This window comes from Saccopteryx leptura, chromosome 4 (genome assembly GCF_036850995.1).
Source record: "Saccopteryx leptura isolate mSacLep1 chromosome 4, mSacLep1_pri_phased_curated, whole genome shotgun sequence".
Classification (NCBI taxonomy): domain Eukaryota; kingdom Metazoa; phylum Chordata; class Mammalia; order Chiroptera; family Emballonuridae; genus Saccopteryx; species Saccopteryx leptura.
In genome coordinates this window covers 100,788,443-100,814,539 of record NC_089506.1, presented here as the reverse complement: position 1 = coordinate 100,814,539, position 26,097 = coordinate 100,788,443, and the positions used below count along the sequence as shown (strand labels likewise).

Genomic DNA, 26,097 nt, shown 5'->3' with positions numbered 1-26,097 from the left:
TGACAAAAGAGGCAAGAACATATACAATGGGGTAAAGACAGTTCAATAAATAGTATTGGAATAATTGGACAAATACATACAAAACAATGAAACTAGACCACCAACTTACACCATACATAAGAATAAATGCAAAATAGATTAAAGATTTAAGTGTAAGTCATGAAACCATAAAATCTTATAAGGAAACATAGGCAGTAAAATCTCAGACATTTCCTGTAGTGATATTTTTGCAGTTATATCTTCTCTGGCAAGGGAAACAAAGGAAAAAACAAACAAATGGGACTACATCGAACTAAAAAGTTTTTCCACAGCAAAAGAAACCAACAAAATAAAAAGGGAACCCACTGAATGGGAGAATACATTTGCCAATGATACATCTGATAAGGGGTTAATTTTCAGAATAAATAACTCATAAAACTCAACACCAGACAGAGAGATAATTCAATTAAAAATGGGCAGACCCAGACCTGGCCAGTTGGCTCAGCAGTAGAGCATCAGCCTGGCATGTGGAAATCCTGGGTTCGATTCCCAGCCAGGGCACACAGGAAAAGCACCCATCTGCTTCTCCACCCCTCCCCCTCTCCTTCCTCTCTGTCTCTCTCTTCCCCTCCCGCAGCCAAGGCTCCACTGGAGCAAAGTTGGCCCAGGCTTTGAGGACGGCTCCATGGCCTCTGCCTCAGGCACTAGAATGGCTCCGGCTGTAATGGAGCAATGCCTCAGATGGGCAGAGCATAGCCCCCTGGTGGGCATGTCAGGTGGATCCTGCTTGTGCACATGAGGGAGTCTAACTGACTGCCTTCCCGCTTCTAACTTCGAAAAAATACAAACATACAAAAAAAAAAAATAGGCAGTCCCTGATCAGTTGCTCAGTGGTAGAGCATCAGCCTGGCATGTGGATGTTCCAGGTTCGAGTCCCAGTCAGGGCACACACGAGCAGCACCCATCTGCTTCTCCACTCCACCTCCTCTCGCTTCTCTCTCTCTCTTCTCCTCCCCTTCTGCAGCTATAGCTCGACTTGAAGGAGTTGGCCCCAGGCACTGAGGATGGTTCCATGGCCTCCGCCTCAGGTGCTAAAAAATGGCTCTAGTTGCAAAGAGCAAGGATCCCAAATGAGTAATGCATCGCTCCTTAGTGGGCTTGCTGGGTGGATCCATGTCAGAACACATGCAGGAGTCTGTCTCTGCCTCCCCTCCTCTCACTAAATAAATAAATAAATAAATAATAGTAAAAAATGGGCAAAGTACCTATTTAGACCTTTCTCCAAGGAGGACATACAAATGTCTAATAGACATACAAAAAATTCTCAACATCACTAATCATCAGAGAGATGCAAATTAAAACCACAATGAGATATCACCTCAAACCTGTCATAATGGCTATCAGCAATAAATCAACAAACAACAAGTGTTAGCAAGGGTGTTAGCAAGGATGTAGAGAAAAAGGAACCCTCATGCACTGTTGGTGGGAATGCAGATTGGAGCAGTCACTGTAGGAAACAGTATGAAGTTTCCTCAAAAATTTAAAATGAAACTGCCTTTTAATCTGGCAGTCCCACTTTTGGGAGTATATCTTAAAAAACCTGAAATACTAATTCAAAAGAATATATGCACCCCTATGTTCACTGCAGCATTATTTACAATAGCCAAGATCTAGAAACAGCCCAGCTGCTCATTAGTAGGTGAGAAGATAAAAAAAGCTGTGGCCCATTGACACAAGGGAATACTACTCAGCCACAAAAAGGACATCTTACCTTTGCAATAGCATGGACCTAGAAATTATTATGCTAAGTGAAATAAGCCACTCAGAGAAAGACATTTATATGTGGAATCTTACAGATCTTTTATAAGAATTACTTACTCTGAGTAAGCATGTGCTTCTTGCTACTTTAGACTCAGTATCCTTAAAAACTTAGTGTTCCCGGGCATAGAGTAGGCATGTGATGTATGTCTGTGGCATACATTTTTATTGGGTAGTTTACCTTAAATGCTTTGGGAGTTATTTTAGTTCCACATTTTCTCTGTGTATTTTCTTTGCCTTGTTATTCATGATGAGGGAGCTCGTTTGACACACACTGGACGATATCTAGATTCATAGGCACTAAGCAGTGGTGGGATTCAGCTGGTTCGCGCTGGTTCAGCAGAACCAATACCTAATTTTTTGTTGAGTTCGGTGAACTGGTTGTTAAAATGGCACTTGTAATCAGGGTTCTAAGATGGGCGCCTGGGCAGCTGCCCAATGTGGAAATCACGAATTGACAATTCCTTACTCTTTTTTAATGTTCATCTGTTTAACAGCGTATTCTAAGTGCCCATAGTAATGTTCATTCCATCCATAGGTGAAAAAAATTGCAAATGAGGATGCCAATCAAGAAGCAATATGGAAATATTTTAAATAACAGTTTTATTGTTTTTGTCAGGTATCATTTAATATATTTTCATTAATATTTTAAAACTTATAATCTAGTTTTGTGTACCTCTTTCATTGTTCTTATTTAAGTATTAAATGCGTGAAATATTTATAATAAACTACCTTTTGGAATATCTTTTGTTATACTTAAAACGGTCATTAGGGCAGAGAACTGGTTGTTAAATTGTTTGAGTCCCACCACTGGCATGAAGTACAAACGTGGAAAGAGAGGATAGATGTTGCATGTACCAACATTGTTCTTTGTAAACTACCCAAAACTCACAGCCTACCAAAAATTATAATTTTTTTGTTTAACACATTTATAAATACAGACATATCAAATTAACTTTATTTTTCTAAGAAATCCATGATTAATGAGTCATTAAAACACCCCTCCCTCTTTTTTTTATAGTGGAAAAATAAAGAATAGCCCATCAAGTGGCTATCTAAAATCACTATCCTGTCTTCTAGCCCTTAAAACACACCGGATTAACTTTAAATTTTGTCTCTGGCAAAATGTATGACATGAGCATTCATGCATCTCATTAGCTCTGTGACTTTGTCAGTGAGTCTGAGATCTTGTATCAGGCCTGGGGTAGGTTTGGACTTAGGAGTAACTCTGAGTTGTCACGAGTTGGTTCATTTCACTGAATAGTGTTCCAGACCCAACATGACGCGCAAGCCCTCTGTGCAGCCTGCCTGATCTGCTTCATTAGGGGTGGTACTACCTCCCAGCAGTTCCCCACCCACCCTGGGGAAGTCAAAAAGGCACCTCCGTCTCCACCTGGAACACAACTCACAGGTGTACCCCAGGTGAGGCACCTGCCGGCCCGGGCCCGTCAGACCCAGGCCTGCAGGACTACTGAGGGAGCCTTGCCGGAGGGGTGTCTCCTCCACAGTCTCTGGGGAGCGCACCATTGTGGTGAGCAGAGCACAGGCTCCAGTGTCCAATCTTAAGGAATATTTCCACAGAAGGATAATCCTGGAACTCTTTGTTATCTTTGCATCCTCATTTGCCCAACCCTAAACCATCATGAGAGCCACAATTATTGGGAGGCTCTATCAGCTCCTTGCAGACATCATTATTCAGAGCATCTGTGGGACCTGCTTCGTGACCGCAGCTTTGAAGGTGGAGGCAGGCACCTAACCACACTGGAGAGGCCACAGTGTCCTCTCTGCTTGCAGCTGCCTCCTGGCTCCTGCTCTGCCACCAGGGCTCTGGCCCAGCCCCCTCCCTCGCCTGGATCCTCAACTGTGATGGCCCCAAGACACCAATTTGCAATTCATGTGGGCATGTGGTCTGCTGAACTCTTCTCAGTAACTTCATTTGTCCCCAATTATCGTCCAGGCTGTGAATAGATCAGATCGCTCTTTCTTGGAGACACTGTTTCCACCCTGGGGTTCATTATTTGTATTTTTCTTAAGTGATACAATCACCATCCTACTTAAGATTTTTCCATCCTCTTTCCTCCTCTGTTGGGAGATCTTTACAGAGCCTGTACTCTGCTCAACAGTATTACCATTCCAGGCATGGAAACCCAGTGCCATGTTCCTATAGGACCTGTCTTCCCTTAGGGCATACCACTGAGAACTCAGCAAGCTTCTCGACCCTACTCGTCCAGGAAGGTGAAGTGTCCACACAGCCTTCTCTACTGTAATTGACACAGTCTAATCAGAAAACACCAAATGAATTTAACCACGGAAGGAATTCCTATTCCCTTCCTTCTAACTCCTCTTTATAAAATAGTCTACTACCATCTACATAAACCTTTGGATTGGTTTGGTTTTAAAGTTCTTGAATGCATTTCTTCTGGGTTTGGTTTGCAAGATTCCTCTTTGGAAGAATATGAGCATGTTCTTTTTTAATGACCTTTTATGTCCAGCAAACCAGACTTTCCTTAGACCAGTGGTTCTCAAACTTTTTGAAGTCAGGGTGCATTTAAAATCCTACAAAAATTGTAGGTGCACTATATACAAATTTATGAGAAATATGTATAATAGTTAAGTCAAATATTAAAAAAAAAAAGTCCAAGTGTGCTTTTATGGTAATTAAACGAAATAAATATGACAAAATTAAATTTATTCTGACATTAAAAAACATTTTTATGTTACATTTTTTGAGTTATGCTTTATAGAATTCATAAAAAAGAGGGGTTAAACAATAAAAAAACAACAAAAAAGTTATCTTTTTATATATATAGATACATTCTCAGCAAGATTTAGTAAATTCGGCAGGTCCCAGAGCAAATGTGTCAAGTTCTTTCATTCTTGTGTTTATGAGAAACATGAGTCTGATGTGTCCTAGAGATTCCTTCAATGTTTGGGCATATATTTGAAAGGCAAACTCTCATTTCTTCAATGTCAATACATTGAAGAATTCCTCTCTTTTTACTCTTAATTGTGTTAAGGGTAGAAAATCCTAATTCACATAAATAGGATGTTGAAAATTGTAGTAAAATGTTTAAAGCTTTTTTAAATATTGCCACATATTCTTTTATAGAAATCCAAAAGGCTTCAAGAGACAATTCCTTATGTTTAATCATCAATCCAAAACCCCCACCATACATATCAACTTTACACCAAACAAAGGATAGAAGAAACTTGCCTTCAGTCTTTCCAGGGAACATGGGGGTAGTGTAAACAATCCAGCACCACAGCTTAACAGCCTTTTGCAACCTAATCAGGCAAGTGAGGTGGGGTATTGGGCCGACTGTCAGCTTACAGCCAATTCCCCACACCTCTGTCCCCCCAAAATCTAAACTCCAAAAACCCTGTTGGTTTTTTGGTCCCCAACAGGCACATATTTCTCTGGAATACCATAGGGCACACCTGGAAATCTAGGGTGCACCAGTGCGCCCTGGCGCACACTTTGAGAACCACTACCTTAGACCATTATCTATACCTCTTATGACCCCTATCCTTATGGGCACACTCCAACCATCAGCCAAAAGCCTCAGTTGGTACCTTCTAGTCAACCAGAACCTTCCTTCTGATCTGTCATCAAAGCACTGTGATTCCCCCAGTTTTTACCTCACCTACCTTCCCCCGCACTCAGACTTGACCACTCAATATTCAGTAGATAAGTGTGACCTTCAGAGGAGCTTCCAAAATGCTCACCAAATGTTGCTTTACTAACTGCAATTTTTCAGGAGAACCTTCTTTCCTGTCAATTTTTAAGTATCCGTGATTTCCAAAATACAAGACCATATGAAGTCAGCTCATAGGTCTGTTTTTATTGGAGTTCACTGAAGGCTTTCTCTTTCTTCTCTTTTTTTATTTGAATGCCTTCAGATGGGACTAGTGTTCTGTATAAGCTCAATTTTACTCCCAGCAATCTTCTATATTCTTTTACCTGGCCAATTTAGTTCATTTCTAGTAGCTAGCTAAATATCCTGTAACCAGTTCCAGTCCTGGTAACACCTACCAAACCATTTTCCCAGACTTTCTAAATTCTCTTTTGTCTTCTGTCCCCTGACAGGTTCCCCCCTCTATTAGAAATAGTATCCTTAACTCTTTGCTCAATGTGCTAATTCTTCACTGAGACCTGTCCATCAGTAAGAACTTTCTCTCCAACAAAATTCAACTACCCTGGTGATTCTAATACCCCATATATACAGTTTTCTTATCATAAATTTGACTTTCTGTTAAATCACTCTTCCTAATATCAAGTCTGGAAGAATGAGTTAAATCTTTTTCTATGGTTTTAAAAATAAATAAATAAAAACTTTAGAAAAAACTAAAAATAGTTCAGCCTCATTGTTTCATGTGTTGTTGGTTTGTTGTACAGTTCTTCATTTTTAGTTTCCAAAGAAAAGACTTTCCTAAGCGTTGCTTTATCTGCTGCTTGCAGGTAAAGCAAGCAGCATAAGGATATGTACCTACTGCACTTAAACAGTCCTAACAACACTATCTCACCTTCCCAATAGGCTGTCCCCACCCCCCACACAACTTACTAGCAATGCTATAAGTCAGTCTATGTATGCTTTACAGAGAAAAATTTCATATTGGAAATAAACATGTTAACGTAGCTGTAGTCAAATATAGGTTCTGCTAACAGTTTAATCAGAACATGGACAAAAAAACCTAAGGCAGTCTGCTCCAAATTTACCACTTTTGCGAGAATTACTTGGTTTGCTGGGAGCTATAGCGAGGGGCCTAAGTTTTTTAATTCTTTTCTACTGTTGGGCAAATACTGTAGATCAATTACTTATAAAGATTTATCTTCAGTTATAAATATAAGTGATGACCTCTTTTTTAGTGATTTAAGAGAGCTGGTGGCTTTTCTTGAAATCCACAGAATCTACATAAATGCCTGTGTTTTTTCACTTTATAGGAAATCAATGTGCTGACAGTTGCATTGGTCAACCAAGACCGTGAGAACAACATTGAGAAAAGAAGCCAAGGTTTAAAGTCAGAAAAAGAAGCTCTCCTAATTGGTAAGGAAATTCCGTTTTCCTCATCTGTTCTCTTAAATAATTCTTAGGTAATTAACTTAAATAATACTTAATTCACCTCCAATTTGTCAACAATTTAAATAGCTTTGTCTTCTGGTCAGAGGTGAGATTAATTTTGTCAGGACTATATTACATACATTTCAAATTAGGAATGTACAAGTCAGTGGGGTTTTCCACTTCTGTCATCATGTATATTTGTTGTTGGTCCAGCATAAAACTGAGTACCAGAAGACATCAATTTGCATCTCACATGTTACGAACCTGTATTTCGAAATTTGGATACATCACTTCCAACTAGAGGCCAGGCTGGGTTCAGTCCAGAAGTTCCAAGCCAAGCCAGATTCCCAGGCTCAAGAGAGGCCGCGTCCTGAAGCCAGGCCTGTGGTGCTGATGTGGGGGAGGAGCAAACTTTCCTCTACCCCCGGGGTTCTTTCGGCTGGTCTAATAATCAGACAGACATGGGACACATTAGCAAGAGAAAATAACCAGGTTTAATACACACGTTTGGGAACTGCGTGCCTGAGAGAGTCAGAGACCCCATGTGCAGGAGAGGGTCAGAGACAGAAAGGAGGACTGAGGTGTAAAAGATTTCACTAGAGATGAGGTCATGAGCCTTCGGGACTCAAAGGGTCACTGCAGGATGATAAGAAGAGCAGAAGCTTAGTGAGTTAACGTTTGCCCTGCTGAAGGTGGGTCAAAATGTTATTGCTCATAATCCCTTGTGGGCAAGTCTTTTCATTCAGATTCTTCTAGGCAGTGAAGGGTTGGACCTGATGTCTCTCCTGAGCCTGTGTGTGGGTACAGTTGCCTTTCCCTCAAAACATTCTGCATGCCACAGAAGCACGTCTTAGAGTGACTCTTGCAGTAAGAGAGAAACAGGAGCATCGATCTGTTCCTATCCGTGCCCTGCCCGGGGGTCTAACCAGCACCCTCGGTGCTTCAGGACAGTACTCTACGCAACTGAGCCATCCTGCAGGGCAGGGGGGGCTCTTCCCTGGACCCACACAATTCTCTCCTCTGAAACTCCCCTGGAGTTTCACATTCCAGAAGTTGGGTTGGTAGATTGTTCCATATGTCATTAAACCACTCTCAGGCTTGAGAAAAGTTTATTTCAGGTAAACAGTTGTGTCTCATTTCAGGAGGCGGTAATGTAGGTAGGCTCCAAAAGTTAGGCCTGTGTTGCAGGTCGTCAGGTATTTAATAAAAGGCAGTTCTCTAGAAACAAAAGAAAAACAAAGGTTAATGTTTGGAGCTGACCATAATCTCAGATCCTGAATTCTGAAGGCAGGAATCAAGATTTCTAGATGTTTGTCTCATATCATCTTCACAAGGAGCGAAGGCAGGCAGTGGCGGTCTGATAGATTGTCCTGAACCGCCGCTGAGATGTCCCTGGTGAGCTTTCTGCAGCAGGAACGGAGACTCTCCATGAGCTGTTGTGGGGATTTCTCTGACGTCTATCAAGCTGTCCACGTTAGCCTGCGGGGCCTTGGGAAGCAGGCAGTTTTTGTTCCCAATGATTCCACGTCAGCTGATGGGAAAATGAAAATGTTGGAAGGGCTGCAGCCAAATAGTTAAGAAAACTAGAAAAATTCAGAATCCAGTTCAGTTTATATGCAGAAAAACATTTTTAAAAACCCCACTAAAAATACAATGAATAGCACTAGAACCTAATATCCATAATGGTATATTGTAGTTTCTATTGAAACAATTATCTCTCTAAAATGACCCTCATTTTTATCAAAGGTAGCCAAATTAAGACTAATTTATTTGCAAAATAAGCCAGGTTTCATTAAATTTGGTCTGATTATTTGTATAACCCCAGCAAGAATAATAATTAACCACATAGGCTCTTTTAAACCTGCTTTGCTGGAATTTTTCATAAGGAATCTTCAGACTGAATTGTCAGAGTCCCCTTGAGGCTGAGAAGCCGTGAGCATACTAGCCATCAGACCACACCTGCAATAGCTGCAGATGGGTTAATTCCGCTCTCCTAGAGGTCCCCAAGGTTCTTTTTTTGCATCTCCCAGTAAGCAACTTAATTCCTTACCAGAAAAGACTACTGTGAATCGAGATTAACTCGGTACCAGCTGTTTCTTCCAAGGGGCTTCCAAAGTCACTCTTAATTCCTTAAAGCTCTCTGCTCATATCTGAGCTTCTGCGCTTCTCTCTCCAACATGACCTTCCAGTCAAAGCTTTGTAATACAGCTTGTTTCCAGTTGTGTCCTGTTACAAAGAGGACAGATCCTTCTCTTCTTTTCAATAAGAGAAAGCTTATTTAGAAAGTCTCAGAGGCAGAAGGAGAGGCTCTTGCTGCTTAGGAGAGAGAAGGGTGAAGGTAATGTGGAGGTCAGGGAGGAGCGGGCGTGCTCCAGAGAAGGACAGTGCCCAAGAGACCAGATTCTTACTGAACTTATGCAAACAAAAGTACTACCATGAAAATCAAATTACTCAAGTATTGAGAGTTTCCAAAGCCTGGAGAAATCAATTAGAGAGAAAAAAAAAGATTAATGTTTCAATGCTTCTTACAAAACTGTAAAGAAGAAAATTCCTTGTATCTGGAAAACAAGATTTTAAAAATCAGCACTATTTCAAATATGAAGTCATAGAATTGTAACCCTTCTCATCAGCTCATGGAATCCCATGTAATTAAACTTGGTTTGCTGGATTCCACTTTTCCCATAGTTCTCTCAAGCTTGCCTGACAACTGAGGGTGACAAGGTCAGTATAGTTCCAAGAAACTGGCAAGTTGTCCATCAAGGCTCATGTGTTTTGCTCAGTGAGATGAGTGCTCCAGTCACTAGAGATTTTGGAAGATATACCCCAAAGGGAAACACTTTTTTAATAGTTTCTTTCCAGCTGTGAGGGCATCAGCCTTGTGGCCGAGGAAAGCTTCGACTCATCTAGGAAAACACACACACAACAACAAGAACTTTTATTAACCCAAACTAAGTTGCAGTGGGATGAAGTCCAGCCCAATGTCCCTGGAAGATGCAGGAATGTAAATCCTGAAACAATACCAGGGAGCCAGGAGGAACCGAGTAGCCACAATCATTAATTTATTACAGTCCCTGGCCATGGCCAGGTCGTTGGTTGGAGCATCACCCCGAAGCCCAGAGGTTGCCTGTTCGATCCCCGGTCAGGGCACATACGGGAATAGATAGATGTTCCTCTTTTTATCTCTCTCTCTCTTTCTCTCTCCCTTCCTCCCTCACTAAAATCAATAAACGTTAAAAATATATTAAATCCAGTCCCTGTTCACCCATCTTAATTTATTCACTGACTCAGGAGCAGACCGTTACCTTTTACAAGAACATCAGGATGGCCGCAGTCTAACAGTGAGGGGTTGTTTATGCAAAAGTAGAACGGACCTCACCCACACTTGTCACAATCTGACACTCAGGTCCAGCTGCTGTGGTCTCACAATTCTGATGGCAGACATTCTATGTCAGGACACCTCAGATGTCAGCAATTTTACATATATGCATTTCTGGAACACATAGAACATGTACAAATACAACATAAAGAAGGCCCAGTGTTATCTTTTTATTTGACAACGCTGCCTGTGTAAGTTCAACACACCAATATAAGTCTAATTAGTTTAATATTTCTCATTTGTAAGGAGAGAAAACAAATCTTTTGAGTTGTTGCAGGGGCCCTTCTGGAACACCTTAATGTTATTCTCAGGACTTGTTTATAACTTGAATTTTGGTAAGTTTATCAAAACATGTGGGTCTTTTTCTGCAACTCCATACAAGAACCTATTTTCACCGGCATCAAGATTGATTTAATTAAGTTAAAAATTGATACCAGGACCAGAGTCCCTGGGCTTGATCCCTACTTTCTGGGGACTCAGACTCAGTTTACTCAAGAGTGGGTAAAATGATTAGGAGATAGAAAAGAGAAATTTCCAGGACTCCTTGATATGGGATTTTCTGAACTCATTGGTGAAGCCCTGACTCAGGCTACAGTTAGATTAAAAGACTACGGAACTGTAAGCATAAAATTATGAAAGTTGAAATTGTAACAGTGAAATACTTCCTCTCTTTGGTCTTCAAGCTTGGTAATAGCTCCTGCTATACATATGCTAATTAACCAGAGGAGTTCTTGAAGGGCTCCTTTGTTGGTGGAGAGGTGGGGAAATGTGCTCTAAGTAAAGATTCCAGATCAGAGAGGGTCAATGGGCTGACCAGCAACAAAGGGATTTAGGTATTTTGACCTTTTCCTTGAATCCCTTTTCTGTTCCTGGCTCTCCAATGGAGAGTGGAGAAAGGTACAACCCACACAAAAAAGTTTAGTCCAGAGCAGAGGTCCCCAAACTTTTTACACAGGGGGCCAGTTCACTGTCCCTCAGACCACTGGAAGACCGCCACATTCAGTGCTCCTCTCACTGACCACCAATGAAAGAGGTGCCCCTTCCGGGAGTGCGGCGGGGGCCGGATAAACGGCTTCAGGGGGCCGCATGCGGCCCGCGGCCCCTAGTTTGGGGACGCCTGGTCCAGTGTTTGTCTAAGAAAGATGGGGAGACCCTTCTTTAAACAGATGTTCCAGAATACATGGAGTCATGTGCTTTCCTCCCTTGATCAGAGTAGGTTTAAGATTCCCTAAGCTTGGATCCGCAGCCTGTTCCCACCAGACGCATATGCACCTTACAATCAGTGGAGATAACGGACCATCTCTGGAAAGAACAGGAGACACAGGAAACTTTTTGAAAGCTTGTCATGGCTAGACAGTGAGCAAGCTGTGCCTTAGCAAGTGTACCTGCTGGACAGTAGAGGCCAGAGAGAAAATATCCTCGGTAGTCATAAGGCCAGGCTCTCAGGATATATAATAGGATAAGAGAAACCAGACAGAGATGAAAAACAAAACCAATGAGTCCTCATACCAAGTAACCAAAAGTCACTTCCCCAAGAAACTAGTTTCACAAGTATTTTTTCTGCCAATCTAAATTTAAAAGAGAAAAATATCTCACCACTTTTGCTTCCACTGGATCCTGAAGACAGAGATCGGGTGTGCTGACATGGTAAGAACCTTACCTTCTGCCAGCTAGCCTGTGTCGGATACCCCAGGATCTCCACTCCAGCTGCCTTGTGGGTCAGTGTGAGGTCCCAGCCACAGCGCCACCTGTTGGGGGCAGAACAAACTTTTCTCTCCCCTCAAGGATCTTCTGGCTGGTCTAACAATCAATTAGACTAGAAATAGATTAGCAAGAGAAGATACCCCCACCCCAAATTTTTTTTTTTGCTTTTACTTTTATTGGCATTTATTTTAAGCTGAATTCACTTGAGCCATAAGTTCAACCTCCTCTTCTGCTTTAGGAATAATGTGCTCCTCTTCAGTAAGGATCATCTCAGTGTGGCAGGGAGAGCTCATGTCTGGGTTAATCCACCCATGAGCTCTGTAAATTCTGCACATCTTGGGAGCTTTGTTCACCCAGATGTGCTCAATGGCCAGAGAATTTACATCTAAACCCTTAAGTTCAACATTGCTCTCTGCATTTTTAAGCTCATGCAACAGTAATTTAGGATTCTTCTTGGGCCACCAACCCTGTATCCAGTCCCACTGTTTGGCCTGGGCATACCTACCATTTCACCATTGTAACAATGAAATGTCACATACTGCTTCTGTAAAGTGACATTCTTTGGATAGGTAGTGGCTTTTCTGGACATTTTTGTGAATGTTCTTAAAGTAAACATGAAGATTTGAACCTGTTGATTTGCATGGTTTTGTGGGGTTTTCTGAGTCAAATGATTTTCAGAGGTCACTTCAGGCCACTTATAGGAAAAGGAAAATAAGCAAGTTTAAAACACATGTATGTTTGGGAACTGCATACATGAGACAGTCAGAGACCCCACGTGCAGGAGAGGGTCAGAGACAGAAGGAAGGATTCAGGTGTATAAGACCTTGCTAGGGATGAAGTCATGCAGCTCAGGGGACTCAAAGGGTCACTGCAGGATGATAAGAAGAGCAGATGCTTAGTGAATAAACATTTGCCCTGCTGAAGGTGGATGGAAAGATTATCACTCGTAATCTCTATGATCAAGTCCTTGAATTAAAATTCTTCTAGGCAGTTAAGGGTTGCATTCCGAAGTCTCTCCAGAGCTTGTGTGTGGGTCAAGTTGCCTTTAGCTCAAAACAATCTGCATACCACAGAAGCATATCTTAGGGTGACTTGTTTTGGAATCCTACACTGACTATACAGCTAGTGCTCAACTTATGACCCTGACTGGTTCCGACAGACCAGTCATAACATGATTTGGTCGTAAGTTGAGTAGGCTATATGTACAGTACTGTGAAATGATGTTATAAAAATCTTTAAGTCATATTTTATCATAATTTTCTTTCATTATTGTTATATATCATAATTTTCTTTGTTCATTGTATGCCATTTGTATCATCTCTACACCATTTTGTTTCTTATTTTTATATTCATCAGGCTTAAGTAAAACACTGCATTACCAGTACAACTGGTTTAATATTTGCAAAGACAATTTCCTCTTGGTAGACATCTTGGGAGGGGTTTGATGAAAAATATCCAAGACACAAAACACAAATTGCTGTACCGAGTCCGGGATAACAGTTGAAATGGTGCACATGGAGATGGTGGTGCTGCCGGAAGCTGGTCCGCACTGTCGTACGCCCAGCTGGGCAACGCTTGTGCTGCCAGATGCGGAGCAGTTGTGGCTAGCGATTGTGGTCGTAAAGTCGAATGGTCATACGTTGCATAGGTCGTAAGTCGATCAATATTTGTATAGAGACATCAAGACACCAATGCTAGGCTGATCCAGTAGTCTAATCCAGGCTTCCCTGCCCGCCCAGTATGGATCCATTAATACAAGATAACTAGAATAATCTGGCCATTATAGAAAAGGAAAGTTGCTCTTTGCTTAAGAAACATTCAGTTGGAGGGCATTTGAGACCTTGCTCCCTGGCATATTCTCAGTTTGGCTCAAATAAACTCTTCTAAAAATTCTCAATAAATAAAATAAATTTTTTTTAAATTCAGTTATTCTACAAAATACAACTAAATTGGTTTTTTTCTTTGCCTGGACCAGAGACAAAGCTCCAAGTGTTCTCTTTTAATCGTCATCAGGGCAGATCCAGAAACAGTCCTTACTCTCACAAGGACAAGTTCTTGATGAGAGGTGTCCGTAATGTTTCTGGACTCCATCTCAGAAGCCGGTATGTTTAAGACTCTCCCAAGACCTCAAATCTAGAGAAGGAGCAGCTGCAGGCCTGATTCAAGGTGCACTTTGGTGCTAATCCCGGTCTGGGGCTCCTCCGTGGCATGGTTAGGAGTGAAGGATGAGGCCGCCATACCTGTGAGACACATTGTTCTTCTCCGGTTCGTTATCTGGCAGCAGGAGCACCTGGATGCATCTTCTAAATACTGCATGCACTCACCTCACAATGACAGGTACACCAGGGCCTGTAGAAGCTGGCACAGGAAGAATAAATTCAAAAGACAGTCCAAGCTCCATCCATCACATATAGATTTTTCAACTACAGGGTTATTGAATATGACATCAACTTAGAGATACTCCGAGGAAAACCAATTATTTTTTTCTCTCTGATGATATACAGCTGTAATAACATGCTATGCACAAGTTTCATAAGACATGCTGATGTGCTATCGTTCCAAGAACCTAGAATGAACCCATATGGATTTAGCAACTGGATTTTTCTTCTACAGGAAAATATGTCAAACTCTGGCAACTGTTTCTCTTTTGCTCACTGAGACTAAACTGTGATTTCCCCCCTGGTGCTTTAGGGTGTGAACAAAGCACCCAATGCCATAACACTTTCCCTCTTTAAATCTGAATAACACAGACCACTCTACCATTAAAAAATGGGACTGAGTTTCCATTTTCTTTATTTTATGTCCTGCCTCTCATTTTAGATTGCTTCTCTTTTTGCATGCTACTCGGAGAACATAGTTTATTTACACTGTCTTCTAAATAGCTCCTCTGCTAATTGAGTCTGGCCATTCATACTTTGCAGATACCTGAATGTTGGGACAATAAAGACCTCTCTGGCAGGTAATCTAGGGCTGTGCTAGGGACAGAATAACAGAATAGGGTCCCAAACTACTCTGGACCAGACTAAAGAAAGGAGTTCCTGGTGCTGGGGCTACTTTTTTTTTTCCTAACAAATTCTTATAAATAGAAGTTCTGAGAGTCTCCTGGATTTCTGATATATCTAGAGGGGTCAGGAATACTCTGCAGTTCCCCTGGACTCTTCCCTTAAACTAATTAAACCCATATAGAAAACATTGGGCCTGCTCTAAGTCCATCTGGAAGGCCAGGAACACAGCAAAAACTTTGCCTTCTATTGGAAATACTTGGTGGCAAAATCTTCACCACCTCAGGTGCCTATAGTACATGCTATATGTGAATATATTCAGATAATTCAATACCCTCTTGAGATATACAAATGTTATATAAAAAATGCAGTGGCACAAACCTTGATTACCTGTAAGAGAAGGGGGTGGGGATAAGCTATTCAAGTGGATTCCATCTACACAGAGAACATAAAACTGAGGCTAGAACTTCCTAAACAACAAGCAATCCTAGTTATTTGTAATGATCTGTAACCCTAATTTATCTGGGCTAAAGTAATTATTCTTTCCAGATAGTCTGATGACCATTCTATAAAATTGAAGTCTTTAAGGCATATAAGTTAAGTACATATCATAGAAGGTCAGTGGGATTTCATTGAGAACATTATTCGGAGCGTTATAGATTTCCGATCCTGAGTCCCTTGGGAATTCAACCTTTCTGTCAAATTTTCTGCTTGGCAGTCAGTGGGGATAGAGTACTATGTTCCAATTCAACTAAAGAAGATAGGCTCTTAGAAGGCACTTTATTATTGTGATTTCTGGATTATTTTGCAATTGATCCTTGGGAACACAAGTTGACCTAAAAGAATTACATCTTTATGGGAGCACTGCAAGGTAGCATTTTATATCTCACAGTTCTGTAGTAACCACACATTAGATCAGCCTGACATTGCCTAATGTCTGTGCAGGAACTCCTAGTTCATTTCACATGTGGCCTACATGTTGGTTTTAGCATGCATTGAACTCATGTGGGATAGAATGAGTCAATACATTTGACTTAGTACCAGACCTTTGGAGCTGTATTTGGCTAGAAACCACTGGCTATTGTTTTGAAGGAGAATGGATCAAAATATTTTAATTGATAAGACAAATAGCTTTGAAAGATGTTGACAGAACTCTGAGTCTGTATCACTCCAACTTCTCTTGCTTTTTAATTTGTTCTAATACAATAGATTTCCAATCCTAGCAGCCCTGGGCACCCTGTCAATGCTATTCATCATTGTAAATTTCATCTAGATATAGTCAAAACCTCTCAACAACTCTTTTTATAAAGTAGCTATTCTTCAAGACTTTCCAAGACCTGTGGGAAACATCCTCAAATCCTTGCTGATCAGGTGTATTTCCTGACATACCTCCTGCTTCTATGCAGGTCGGGGCATGCATATCATGGGTAACTGGTGTGTTTCTTTTCATCAAGCCCTCCCCTACCACCACCATTTCCATTACCATCACCATTTCACGCATCTGCACACACCAGTTACAGCTGAACCGGAATAGTCCCCCTAATGCGTGGGTATCCGGAAGCAGAATGGAATTCAGAGACAGGCACTTAGTGAAGACTGGGTGGTACCTTTTTGTGTTTTCAGTGGACAGAATTGAGACTATATTTAGGCTGTATCTAAAAACGGTAATCTGGGGAGCATGTTCTTCTCTAAAAGCTACTGACCATAAAGAATAAGTCATTAACCTAAATCTTTTTTTTTTTTTCGAATAGACCACAAATTTATTTCTTACAGTTCTGGAGGCTAGGAATTTGAAGATCAAAGTATCATTTTTCTCAGATAGCATGACTGATGCTTCCAGGACTCCTGGTGTGGGCCGGGGGGAGTAGTGAGGAGGAAGGGGGCAGGACATGGGAGGGGGACGACTGCTGCCTCCCACTGCTGCTGTGTCTCTAGCAATAATGAATAGTGTGGTTGCCATTCATAGGAAGAGCTTGGGAAACTTTTATTTAACTATATATTTAGGCCCCGCATGTATGTAAGGAAATTGCTAAACTTTTATAAAGAAAAGCTAACAGCCCTGGCCGGTTGGCTCAGCGGTAGAGCGTCGGCCTGGCGTGCGGGGGACCCGGGTTCAATTCCCGGCCAGGGCACATAGGAGAAGCGCCCATTTGCTTCTCCACCCCCCCTCCTTCCTCTCTGTCTCTCTCTTCCCCTCCCGCAGCCAAGGCTCCATAGGAGCAAAGATGGCCCGGGCGCTGGGGATGGCTCCTTGGCCTCTGCCCCAGGCGCTAGAGTGGCTCTGGTCTCGGCAGAGCGACGCCCCGGAGGGACAGAGCATCGCTCCTTGGTGGGTGTGCCGGGTGGATCCCAGTCGGGCGCATGCGGGAGTCTGTCTGACTGTCTCTCCCCGTTTCCAGCTTCAGAAAAATACAAAAAAAAAAAAAAAAGAAAAGCTAACAGCTTGATAATATAAGCTACAGTGGAGATGGGTCTGTATATACCCTTCTCAGAAAAATATTCATGTCTGGGTCAGGGTGTCTAATCTGAGTTTAGAAAGATGTATAGAAATCATACATCCATTTTCCCTTAGTTTGATGAACAAAATAGTTTCTATAAAAAGTTTCCCTGCCCTGGGAAACAAACCAAAGACGAACAAAGAGGATTTCATCAAATAGAAAGCTTCTGCACAGCAAAGGAAACAAGCCATTGATAAAAGGCAACCCATCAGTGGGAGCAGATATTTGCAAATGATATTTCCAAAAAAAGGGGTTAATATTCAAAACATATAAAGAATTCATACAACTCAACAACAACAAAACAATTCTATTAAAAAATGAGCTGAGGATCTAACTACGTATTTTCCCAAGGAAGACATAGAGATGGCCAATAGGCACATGAAAAGGTGCTCAACATCATTAATTATTAGGGAAATACAAGTCAAAACTACAGTGAAACATGACCTCACACCTGTTAGAACAGTGGTTCTCAACCTGTGGGTCGCAACCCCAGTGGGGTCGCCTAAAGCCATCGGAAAATACATAATGCATATCAGGTATTTACATTCTGAATCATAACTGTAGCAAAATTACAGTTATGAAGTAGCCACCAAAATTATTTTTTGGTTTGGGGTCACCGCAACATGAGGAACTGTATTGTGGGGTCACGGCATTAGAAAGGTTGAGAACCACTGTGTTAGAATGACTATCATCAATAAATAACATGTGCTAGTGAGATATGGAGAAAAGGGAACCCTTATACAATGTTGACGGGCTTGTAAATTAATGCAGCCACTATAGAAAATAGTATGGGAAAATTAAGATTAGAACTACCATATGACCCAGAAATTCCTCTTCTGGTTATTTATCCAAAGGATATGAAAACACCAATTCAAAAATATGCATGCATACACCTCTATGTTCATTAGTTCTAAAATATGTGTCTATCAATGTATGAATAAATAAAAATGTGGTTGGTAGGTAGGTGAGTAGGTAGATAGATGAGTAGGGAAAGAAGGAAGGAAGGAAATGAAAGAAACAGAAAGGAAGGAAGGAAGGAAGGAAGGAAGGAAGGAAGGAAGGAAGGAAGGAAGGAAGGAAGGAAGAAGGGAGAGGGAGGAAGGAAGGGAGAGAGGGAGGGAGGGAGGGAGGGAGGGAGAGAGGGAGGGAGGGAGGGAGGGAGAAAGAATAAGAGAATATTACTCAGCCATAAAAATGATGAACCATTGCCATTTGTGGCAACATGGAAGGAGTTTGAGGGTTTTGTGGTAAATGATAAGTCAGACAGAAAAGGACAAAGACCTTATGATTTAACTCATATGTGGAATATGAATCAAAAAAGACAAATGAACAAACAAAACAAAAACAAACTTACAGTACAGGAAACAGTGTTCGTTCACCAGAGGCAGAGGGGTAGGGGTAGGGAAAGATGAGTAATAGTTGACATATGGTGACAACTGGAAACTAGACTTTTGGTGCTGAGCTCACTATAGTGTACACAACTATCAAGTATGTTACATACCTGAAACTTATATAATAGTATTAACCCATATTACCTCAATTAAAAACATAAATTTTAAAAGAGTATACATGCCCCAAACACCCAAGTTATTTCAGCCTTCTGAATCCATAACAGGATGAGTTATGGGCAGGGATCACAAGTGAATAATGCCTCCAAGTTACCTAATTTTTGAAAGGTTATTATATCATTTTTACACAAGTTTTACAGTTCTTATTTATCCCCATTTATCAATAATAGAACAACAGAACAGTAGAAATTTTAAACAAGTACAATGGCTATTTCTAGTTCTAAAGGATAAATTTCTTCAACATAGTTATTATATTCTGCTCAAAAAAATTAGGGGATATTTTATTGCTTCATATTCATTTTGAAATATCCCCTAATTTTTGTGAGCCGTATATATGCATACTGCATTCTCAATACCGAACCAGAACACGCACAGCCTAAGGGCAGGCTTCCATGGGGGTGACTGAGGATGGTAAACAGTGAGGGAGCAAGGATGTGAGTGCACAGAGGGATGCCAACATCACAGAGGCACCAGAGTGGCCACTCCAAGTCCTCCATTGCTGCTATCCCTAAATTTCTGCTTTCAGCACTTCGTCTCCTGGGCGGAGGGTTATCAGCCTCTCCCCAAGTCCCTACCCCTTCTTCTTCTGACTCTTTCTGTTCATTCCACTACAGACATTTGACTTAACATCACACTCCCTGGGTATTTTTAGGAGAGGCTGTGGTTTCTCGGGGAGGTGTTGATAAGTCTCTGTCCAGTGAGGATATTGTACGAACAGTGGTTTTCTCTAGGTGCTGAGGCCCTTGCAGTACTTAATCATAAGACTGTTCAAGCCCTCTCCCTTCTGAGATGCCCGTTACTCCATGGGAAACTCACACATCCTAGTCACCCCAAATGCTGCAGTTCTACAGAGCTCCCCATCTCAGCCCCAGCATCTCCCCCATGCTCAGTCAGCACACAGCCAGGCCTGTCAGTCTGCTGCCAGGAAAGGAGTGCTGCCCCCTCCTGCAGCACCCCTCCCTCCCGACACCTCAGCCACTCCCTGGAGCGCCCCTCCCTCCCGACACCTCAGCCACTCCCTGAAGCGCCCCTCCCTCCCGACACCGTGGGCCACTCCTGGAGCGCCCCTCTTCTCTCTGCGTGTGAAAAAGCTGGTCGCTAGTCACACCCTTGCCTAGTTACAAAGCCAGAGCCAACTGACTCTGTCCTCCTCCTTAATGGGTGGGGTCTGCCGACCTTTGCTGGAGGCTGCCTGTGGGAAGTGGTGTACCTCGTACCCCTTGTCCTCAGCCTGGGACAGCAGGGAAAGCCCCATCCAACACCCAGAAGAATTCTCTCCCCTCCCCCTTAAGAAATGCAAAGAGAATGTTATTTCTTTAAATATTTCTAATTTTCTTATTAAATCATTCATGAGCTTCCATGTCATACTTTTACTAGTAACAGAATTGCATGCAATGCCACCTCACCGGATTTGAGAATTTCAGACACAGGGAAGTAGTGCCAATTCTAGAAAATTAAAACATAAATTAACAAATTAAAGTGATAGGAGGGGAACAAACAATGCCATTTACATACATTAGAAATGGCTATTTGCCACCGAAAGATATTAAAACTACCATTATTACCTTTTATTATCACCATTATTTCATAAAAGGATATTTTAGCAAAAAAACGAAGAACATAATCTCAGAATAAAATGGTAGTGCTTTATATCCCTAGAAAAAAACACATCAGTTTCTGAAAGTGAGGTTTGAGCTTTATGGAGAAGTGTAATGAATTACTTCTGTCTTCTTCATTTCACGACAAAATAATAAAACCCACCTAAAAGCAGTGTCCTGAGGAAGGTTTCTGAGAATGCTTGTCTAGACGCTTTGGTTCTTGGCCTCAGCCTAAGGATAAACCGGTACCTTTTCTTAAAAAACTGGCAGGCATCCCAGAACATTTCAAGAATCACACAGGAAGGAGAACAGATCCCAGGTCAATCCAAGGTCACCTGCTATTCACAGCGTGACCTAGACCAGAGCGAGGACCTCTATTCTCCCGCTCTCCCTGACTACCTTTCATACAAAGTGGGCTTTGGCTTTCAAACATCAAACCTGAATAAACAACGTGAGGGCTTAGCCTCAGATTTAAGTCATCTCAGAGCCTACTTAAAAGAGAGCCAAACAAATGGGCAGTTTGAACACAGTTTCTTAACAAATAGAATCGTACAGTCTGTGGAGGCAAGGTCTTCATAGTCACTATTTAGTTTTGGATACAGGAGCAGGGAGGGTAGAAAGGTAATCTTTTACTCCAGCCCTGACACCAACATCAAGTTTCTCATTTGTCAGTACAATGTTGACAGTTGATTTTCATGATAGAAAAGCCTTCTGATTTATAATCAGACTCCAGAGGAACCATCCATTCCTGAACCTTTAAATAATCTTGTAAATTACAACAGGGAGAGGGAGAAAGCAAGCCCCTCCCTTTAAACAACAGCAACAACCTGGGGCGGGGGTGGGGGGTGGGGGCAAGGTTTCAGGAAGGATTTATGCTTCCTTTAGCCGCAGTTAGGGGAAATGTGTGTTAAATACTTTTCATAACTAGCAGCTATAATTATCCGGGAAATTTGAGGTGGTGTGAGTTCTGACACAGCTGTATGAGCCATTTTCATATGGCAAATGCCCCCAAGGGAAAGAAGATAATTTTATCCTTCCAATAACTATAATTTTATATTGGTAAATCAAGCATAAAATTGGTAGTATTTGAAATGCTTCCAGGAGCCTTTGTTTAGTAATACCTTTATTTATCTGTACTTTATCGCAGACCCTAGCTTTTCCAGCTACTACCCTTCCATATTACTGGGACCGTCCTCAGAAGGGGCCTTTTGTATGCTTGCTAAGTGCTGTCAGAAATGGCAAGACTGTATGTAACTTACCATGACAAAGCCATCATTGGAGTTAGAGGACATTATGAAATTTCCGCTAATAGATGGAGCTCTTACTCACCTCTCAGTAACATCCAATGTTTGTCTTTTTAATTCAGGCATCATATCAACGTTCCTTCATGTCCATCCTTTCGGAGCCAATATAGAATACCTTTGGTCGTACATGCAGCAGCTGGACTCCAAGGTAAATTCTTTTCCTCGAGGGAACATGCATTGCTGAGATTTAACATGCTGATTGTGGCTGCAGGGGGACCCACTGTGTGAGCTGCATTAGGGCTCTAATGGCATATGGGGGTTCATCAGCACTTTTCCTCAGGGACCTTGTGTCTGTGAAGGCAGATCATTGTCTTCTCTTCACCTTTGTTTTTGTAGAAAGAAGAACAGTTATCTGAAATGACAATGACTTTCAGCAGATGCCAAATTACTTGAAAAAGCATATGAGGGATTTAAAATTGCAGGTTAGCGTGAAAGTTCCCCAAAACAAGGGAGAAATGAGGTCAGGTTAGCTGATGGGGCATTATCCTTAAACCATATTCTCACAGAATTCTATGTCAAGGACTCCGCACAATAGAGGAAAATTCACCTCTGATTACATAAAGATCTGATATGACTCTCAATAAAACTGTATTAGTGGTGTTTTTCGGCATTATTCTATAAATGACAAAAATGACTACAAAATCAGCTCTGCCCGTGAAGGGTCACTCCTCATTTCTCTTAGGTGGTTTTTCCCATTTGCAAATTAGTGCTACTCCTAGCCCAGCTCAGTGTTTGTGTGCCCAGAGGGAAGGGGCAAAAGAGCTCAATCAGTGTATCAAACCCCAGGGAACAAGGAAAGGGCCCCTTCGGAATAGAACATGTCCTGAGCCAGTGCTGCCTGTGGGGGTCTGGGGAAGGGTGGCCACAGAACCTCCCAGGGGAACCAGACCTGGCACTGAGCAGCTCGCTCAATGCCCTGCTGGGAAGAAACATGAACATGTTTCTCCCAGAGAGCATAGCAAAGGGCATGATTCTGTCCGGCCAGGGCACAGCCGGCAGTTCTGTGACCCTGAAATATACACGTATATATGAGTCCTTCTAAATTTTCAGGGTTCAGTATCAATAAAATTAACTACACTGTGTTCTTATTTTGATTCAATGATCATACGAATTCATGACCCCGTGACTGCTTGACCTCTCTAATAGGGCCTATACTTCCCCGTGGAGAGAAATCATCTGGAATGGAAAGTATTTTTCAGTCATAGAGATTCACACCCTTTTATCTGCTCACAGCTGGTGATAGGGAAAACCAAAGAGAGGGAGAGGGGATGAGGAGATTATAGATTCTTGGAGTTCAGAATCATAATATTGTCTTCTCTGTGGGCTCCCTTCATATGGAGAGGGAAGTAATAGAAAATGCTCATTTTAACTCACATGAAATGAGAAGAAAGAGCTATAGCTGTCACTTTGTTGAAATAAAGCTTTGAAGGGATTGTCTTTGGGGGGGGGGTTCCCGTCACAATACCACCCTTCATATCCCCACTACCTTTGCCTGGAGACTTCAGTGGAATACTGCTTGCACCAAAGCGCCTGGCCTAGAATGAGCTCTCAAGCACTTCTTTGTTGCTATTATCTTCCCTGTATTGCTGACATTTCTTCCCTCCCCTTTGTGGAAAGCCTAAGTGGGAAGCCCTTGCAGAGTCAGTTGTTTTTCAGTATGAGCTGAAATGGCCAGAGTCCTCTTGTCATTTCCCTAACAACCCCAGGACTCCTGTCTGCTCCGCTCCCTCAGCGCAGGTTGGTGATCTGTGCATCTAGGACGTGTGTGTGCGCGTGCACACGTGTAGTCACACCAGCATGTGCGTGTGCATGTGCATGTGCAATGGCCTGTGGGTGATACATAATGAATTCGTTTGGTGGAACAGAAGCTCTTGTTTTATTCTAACGCTCAGGACAGTGTGTCGGTCACCCACTGGCTCAGAGGAGATTCACGTGCTCCCTCGGACATCTCTAAGGAGAGTGTCCAAAGCCCTGTCTCTGCTCATTAGATGAGGAGCCTTTCCTGAAGGGATTCCTGAAGGTCCCTTCCTTCCATTTCATCTCAGACTGGTACTTTCACTTTAGAAGATCATAAAGAAAGTGTTTTCCTCACAGAGGAGATACACAGGCTCCCCGCGCGATAGCCCTCCATCTCCTGATGAAATGCTCAGAAGAGCTGTCAACCCCTACCCCCCATGCCTGAGGTAAAATACACATCAGAAAAGTGCTCTGACTTAAAAACTCCTGGGGTAAAAAATATATCAAAAAAGTACTCTGATTTAAAAACTCCTGGGTGCTAAGGATTGGACTAAATATTCTTTCTATCCCAGTGAAGCTGAAAGGATATTGACTTTTTAATCCTGAGAGCAAATTATTGCTCTGTACTGGAATTCCATCCCCCTAGGGCGTTAGGCAGGAAACAGAATAATGAAGGGCTGGCGGCTAAGTGCCCAGCAGGGCCCTGCCCCTGCGCCCACTGCGGAAAGGCTGCCCCACCCCCAGTGCCGTAGCCTGGCACACCTGCCTCTGCTCAATCAGAACCAAGCCACTGTCACGAGGCTTGGTTAATGTCACACTTAGGTAGTGGCTTCCTCCCGGAGTCCATAACACTGGGGGGGGGGGGGGGGCAGGGCGCTGACTCCAGTAGATAGCGTTTTAAATATTCCACTTAGAACAACACAGTTTCCTTGACATTTGACAACCGCACCATCACCACGAATGCTGTAAACTTACATTTAGATTCCGCCTGTGCCAGGGCTGAAAGGAAGGCAGGCCCTAGCGGCCGGTTTTATCAGGGTTTCCCCAGAGGCCACATGTGGGTATGAGAATGATTAGAAATGGAAGGATAGACTGGAATTAATTTAGATTCTCCTAGGCATGTAAACTGCACATGGCTCCCTAACACAGTGTGGTCCAATAATATACTATTTTCCAGTTAAATATTATTCCAGTTCTTGATAATGATAATTGCCTATCTTTCTCTTCTTGGCCTTTTCTAAATCACTCAGTCTTATTCACTCAGTTCTGTCATATCAAAAGCATATGGCCACGTCAGAAAGATTCATTCGCAGGAAGACAGGGCAGAGGTGCCAGGGAAACATGGTTCCCTGAAGCTTGGCTGAGTCAGAAATCACGCACTGGGCGCAGACAGGTGAACTCTTCAAACAGGCAACACTGTCTTGAAAATGGTTTCTGATCAATACATAAACTCTCCACGTCAGCCCAGACCTCTTCAAGCCCACTCGCTAATCCTAAGGAACAAGCAGGTGATTATTTCATAATTTACAGTCAAGAGAACAGATCCCTCTGTTCTTCCCGCCATTTGTGTACTCTTTAGGAGGCTAAGACCCAGTTCCCCAAGTGTGTCTGGCTTCTTCCTCTCACATCCTTGCAGCCTCCTCCCAAGCCCCACGGAGTGGAAGCTTTGGTTCTGAAAACCGGACTCGCCGCAAGGTAGCTGCAGATGCTGGTGGATTTGAAAGACCTGCGTTTGGGCAGTACACCACTGTCTGGGGATGGGCTCGGGTGCTCACGGGCATGTGAACATTGCCCACCAGACGGTCAGACCGTTTACATTTCTGCACTGAGAGCATGCCTCTAGAAATACAAAATGAAAATACTTTGTCAGTTCCGAGGAAGTTCACATCGCCCTGAACTGAATGAAGTGCATTCTCTTGCAGACTGTAGCCAGGCAGAAAGGGTGGATGAGTGCTCCCAGCACTGTCTGTACGGCTGCCCACCTGAGGAATCCGTAATATCATGTCTATTCTGGTGTTCTCCTAAATAGCCACCAGTCATTATACTAATGACTGAATGAGTTTTCTGTTGCTTAGAAAGGCTATAATGAATGTATATTTTAGATATCACGGCACCTCTGGAAAGTATATGATATATGAAGTATTGGAGGCAACAGTACTTCTGTTTGGCTACATAAAGAACAAAAAGGCACTGCTCACCTACAGAAGAGAAAATGACGAGGTTACTAGGGACCCAGTGAGTGCTCACATAATTCACTGCTTTTCCACATCGGCACTGTCTGACGGACTAGGAGTAACAGGGTACAGCCAGAGAACAGAAGACATTCAGGAATCCTGCTCTCACAAACTCGTAGTCTAGTTGAGGAAATAATATCGTATCTATAAACCAACTTGAAAGTCAGACATGAACTAATGAAGTACTTAATTTGGGCAGGCGGCCCTAGAGAAACAGGA

At 42.4% G+C, this 26,097-nt stretch overlaps 1 protein-coding gene across 5 annotated transcripts in view; it reads left to right on the top strand.

Moving 5' to 3' along the window:
• The window catches only part of ENOX1 (ecto-NOX disulfide-thiol exchanger 1), a 617,728-nt gene that overhangs the window by 584,135 nt on the left and 7,496 nt on the right, over nucleotides 1-26,097 (top strand). For all 5 annotated transcript variants that reach the window (XM_066380846.1, XM_066380849.1, XM_066380848.1 and 2 more), the window contains 2 exons: nucleotides 6,740-6,842; nucleotides 21,970-22,055. In XM_066380846.1, coding sequence (XP_066236943.1) covers nucleotides 6,740-6,842; nucleotides 21,970-22,055 — 189 coding nt within the window. The remainder of the gene's footprint in view (nucleotides 1-6,739; nucleotides 6,843-21,969; nucleotides 22,056-26,097) is intronic.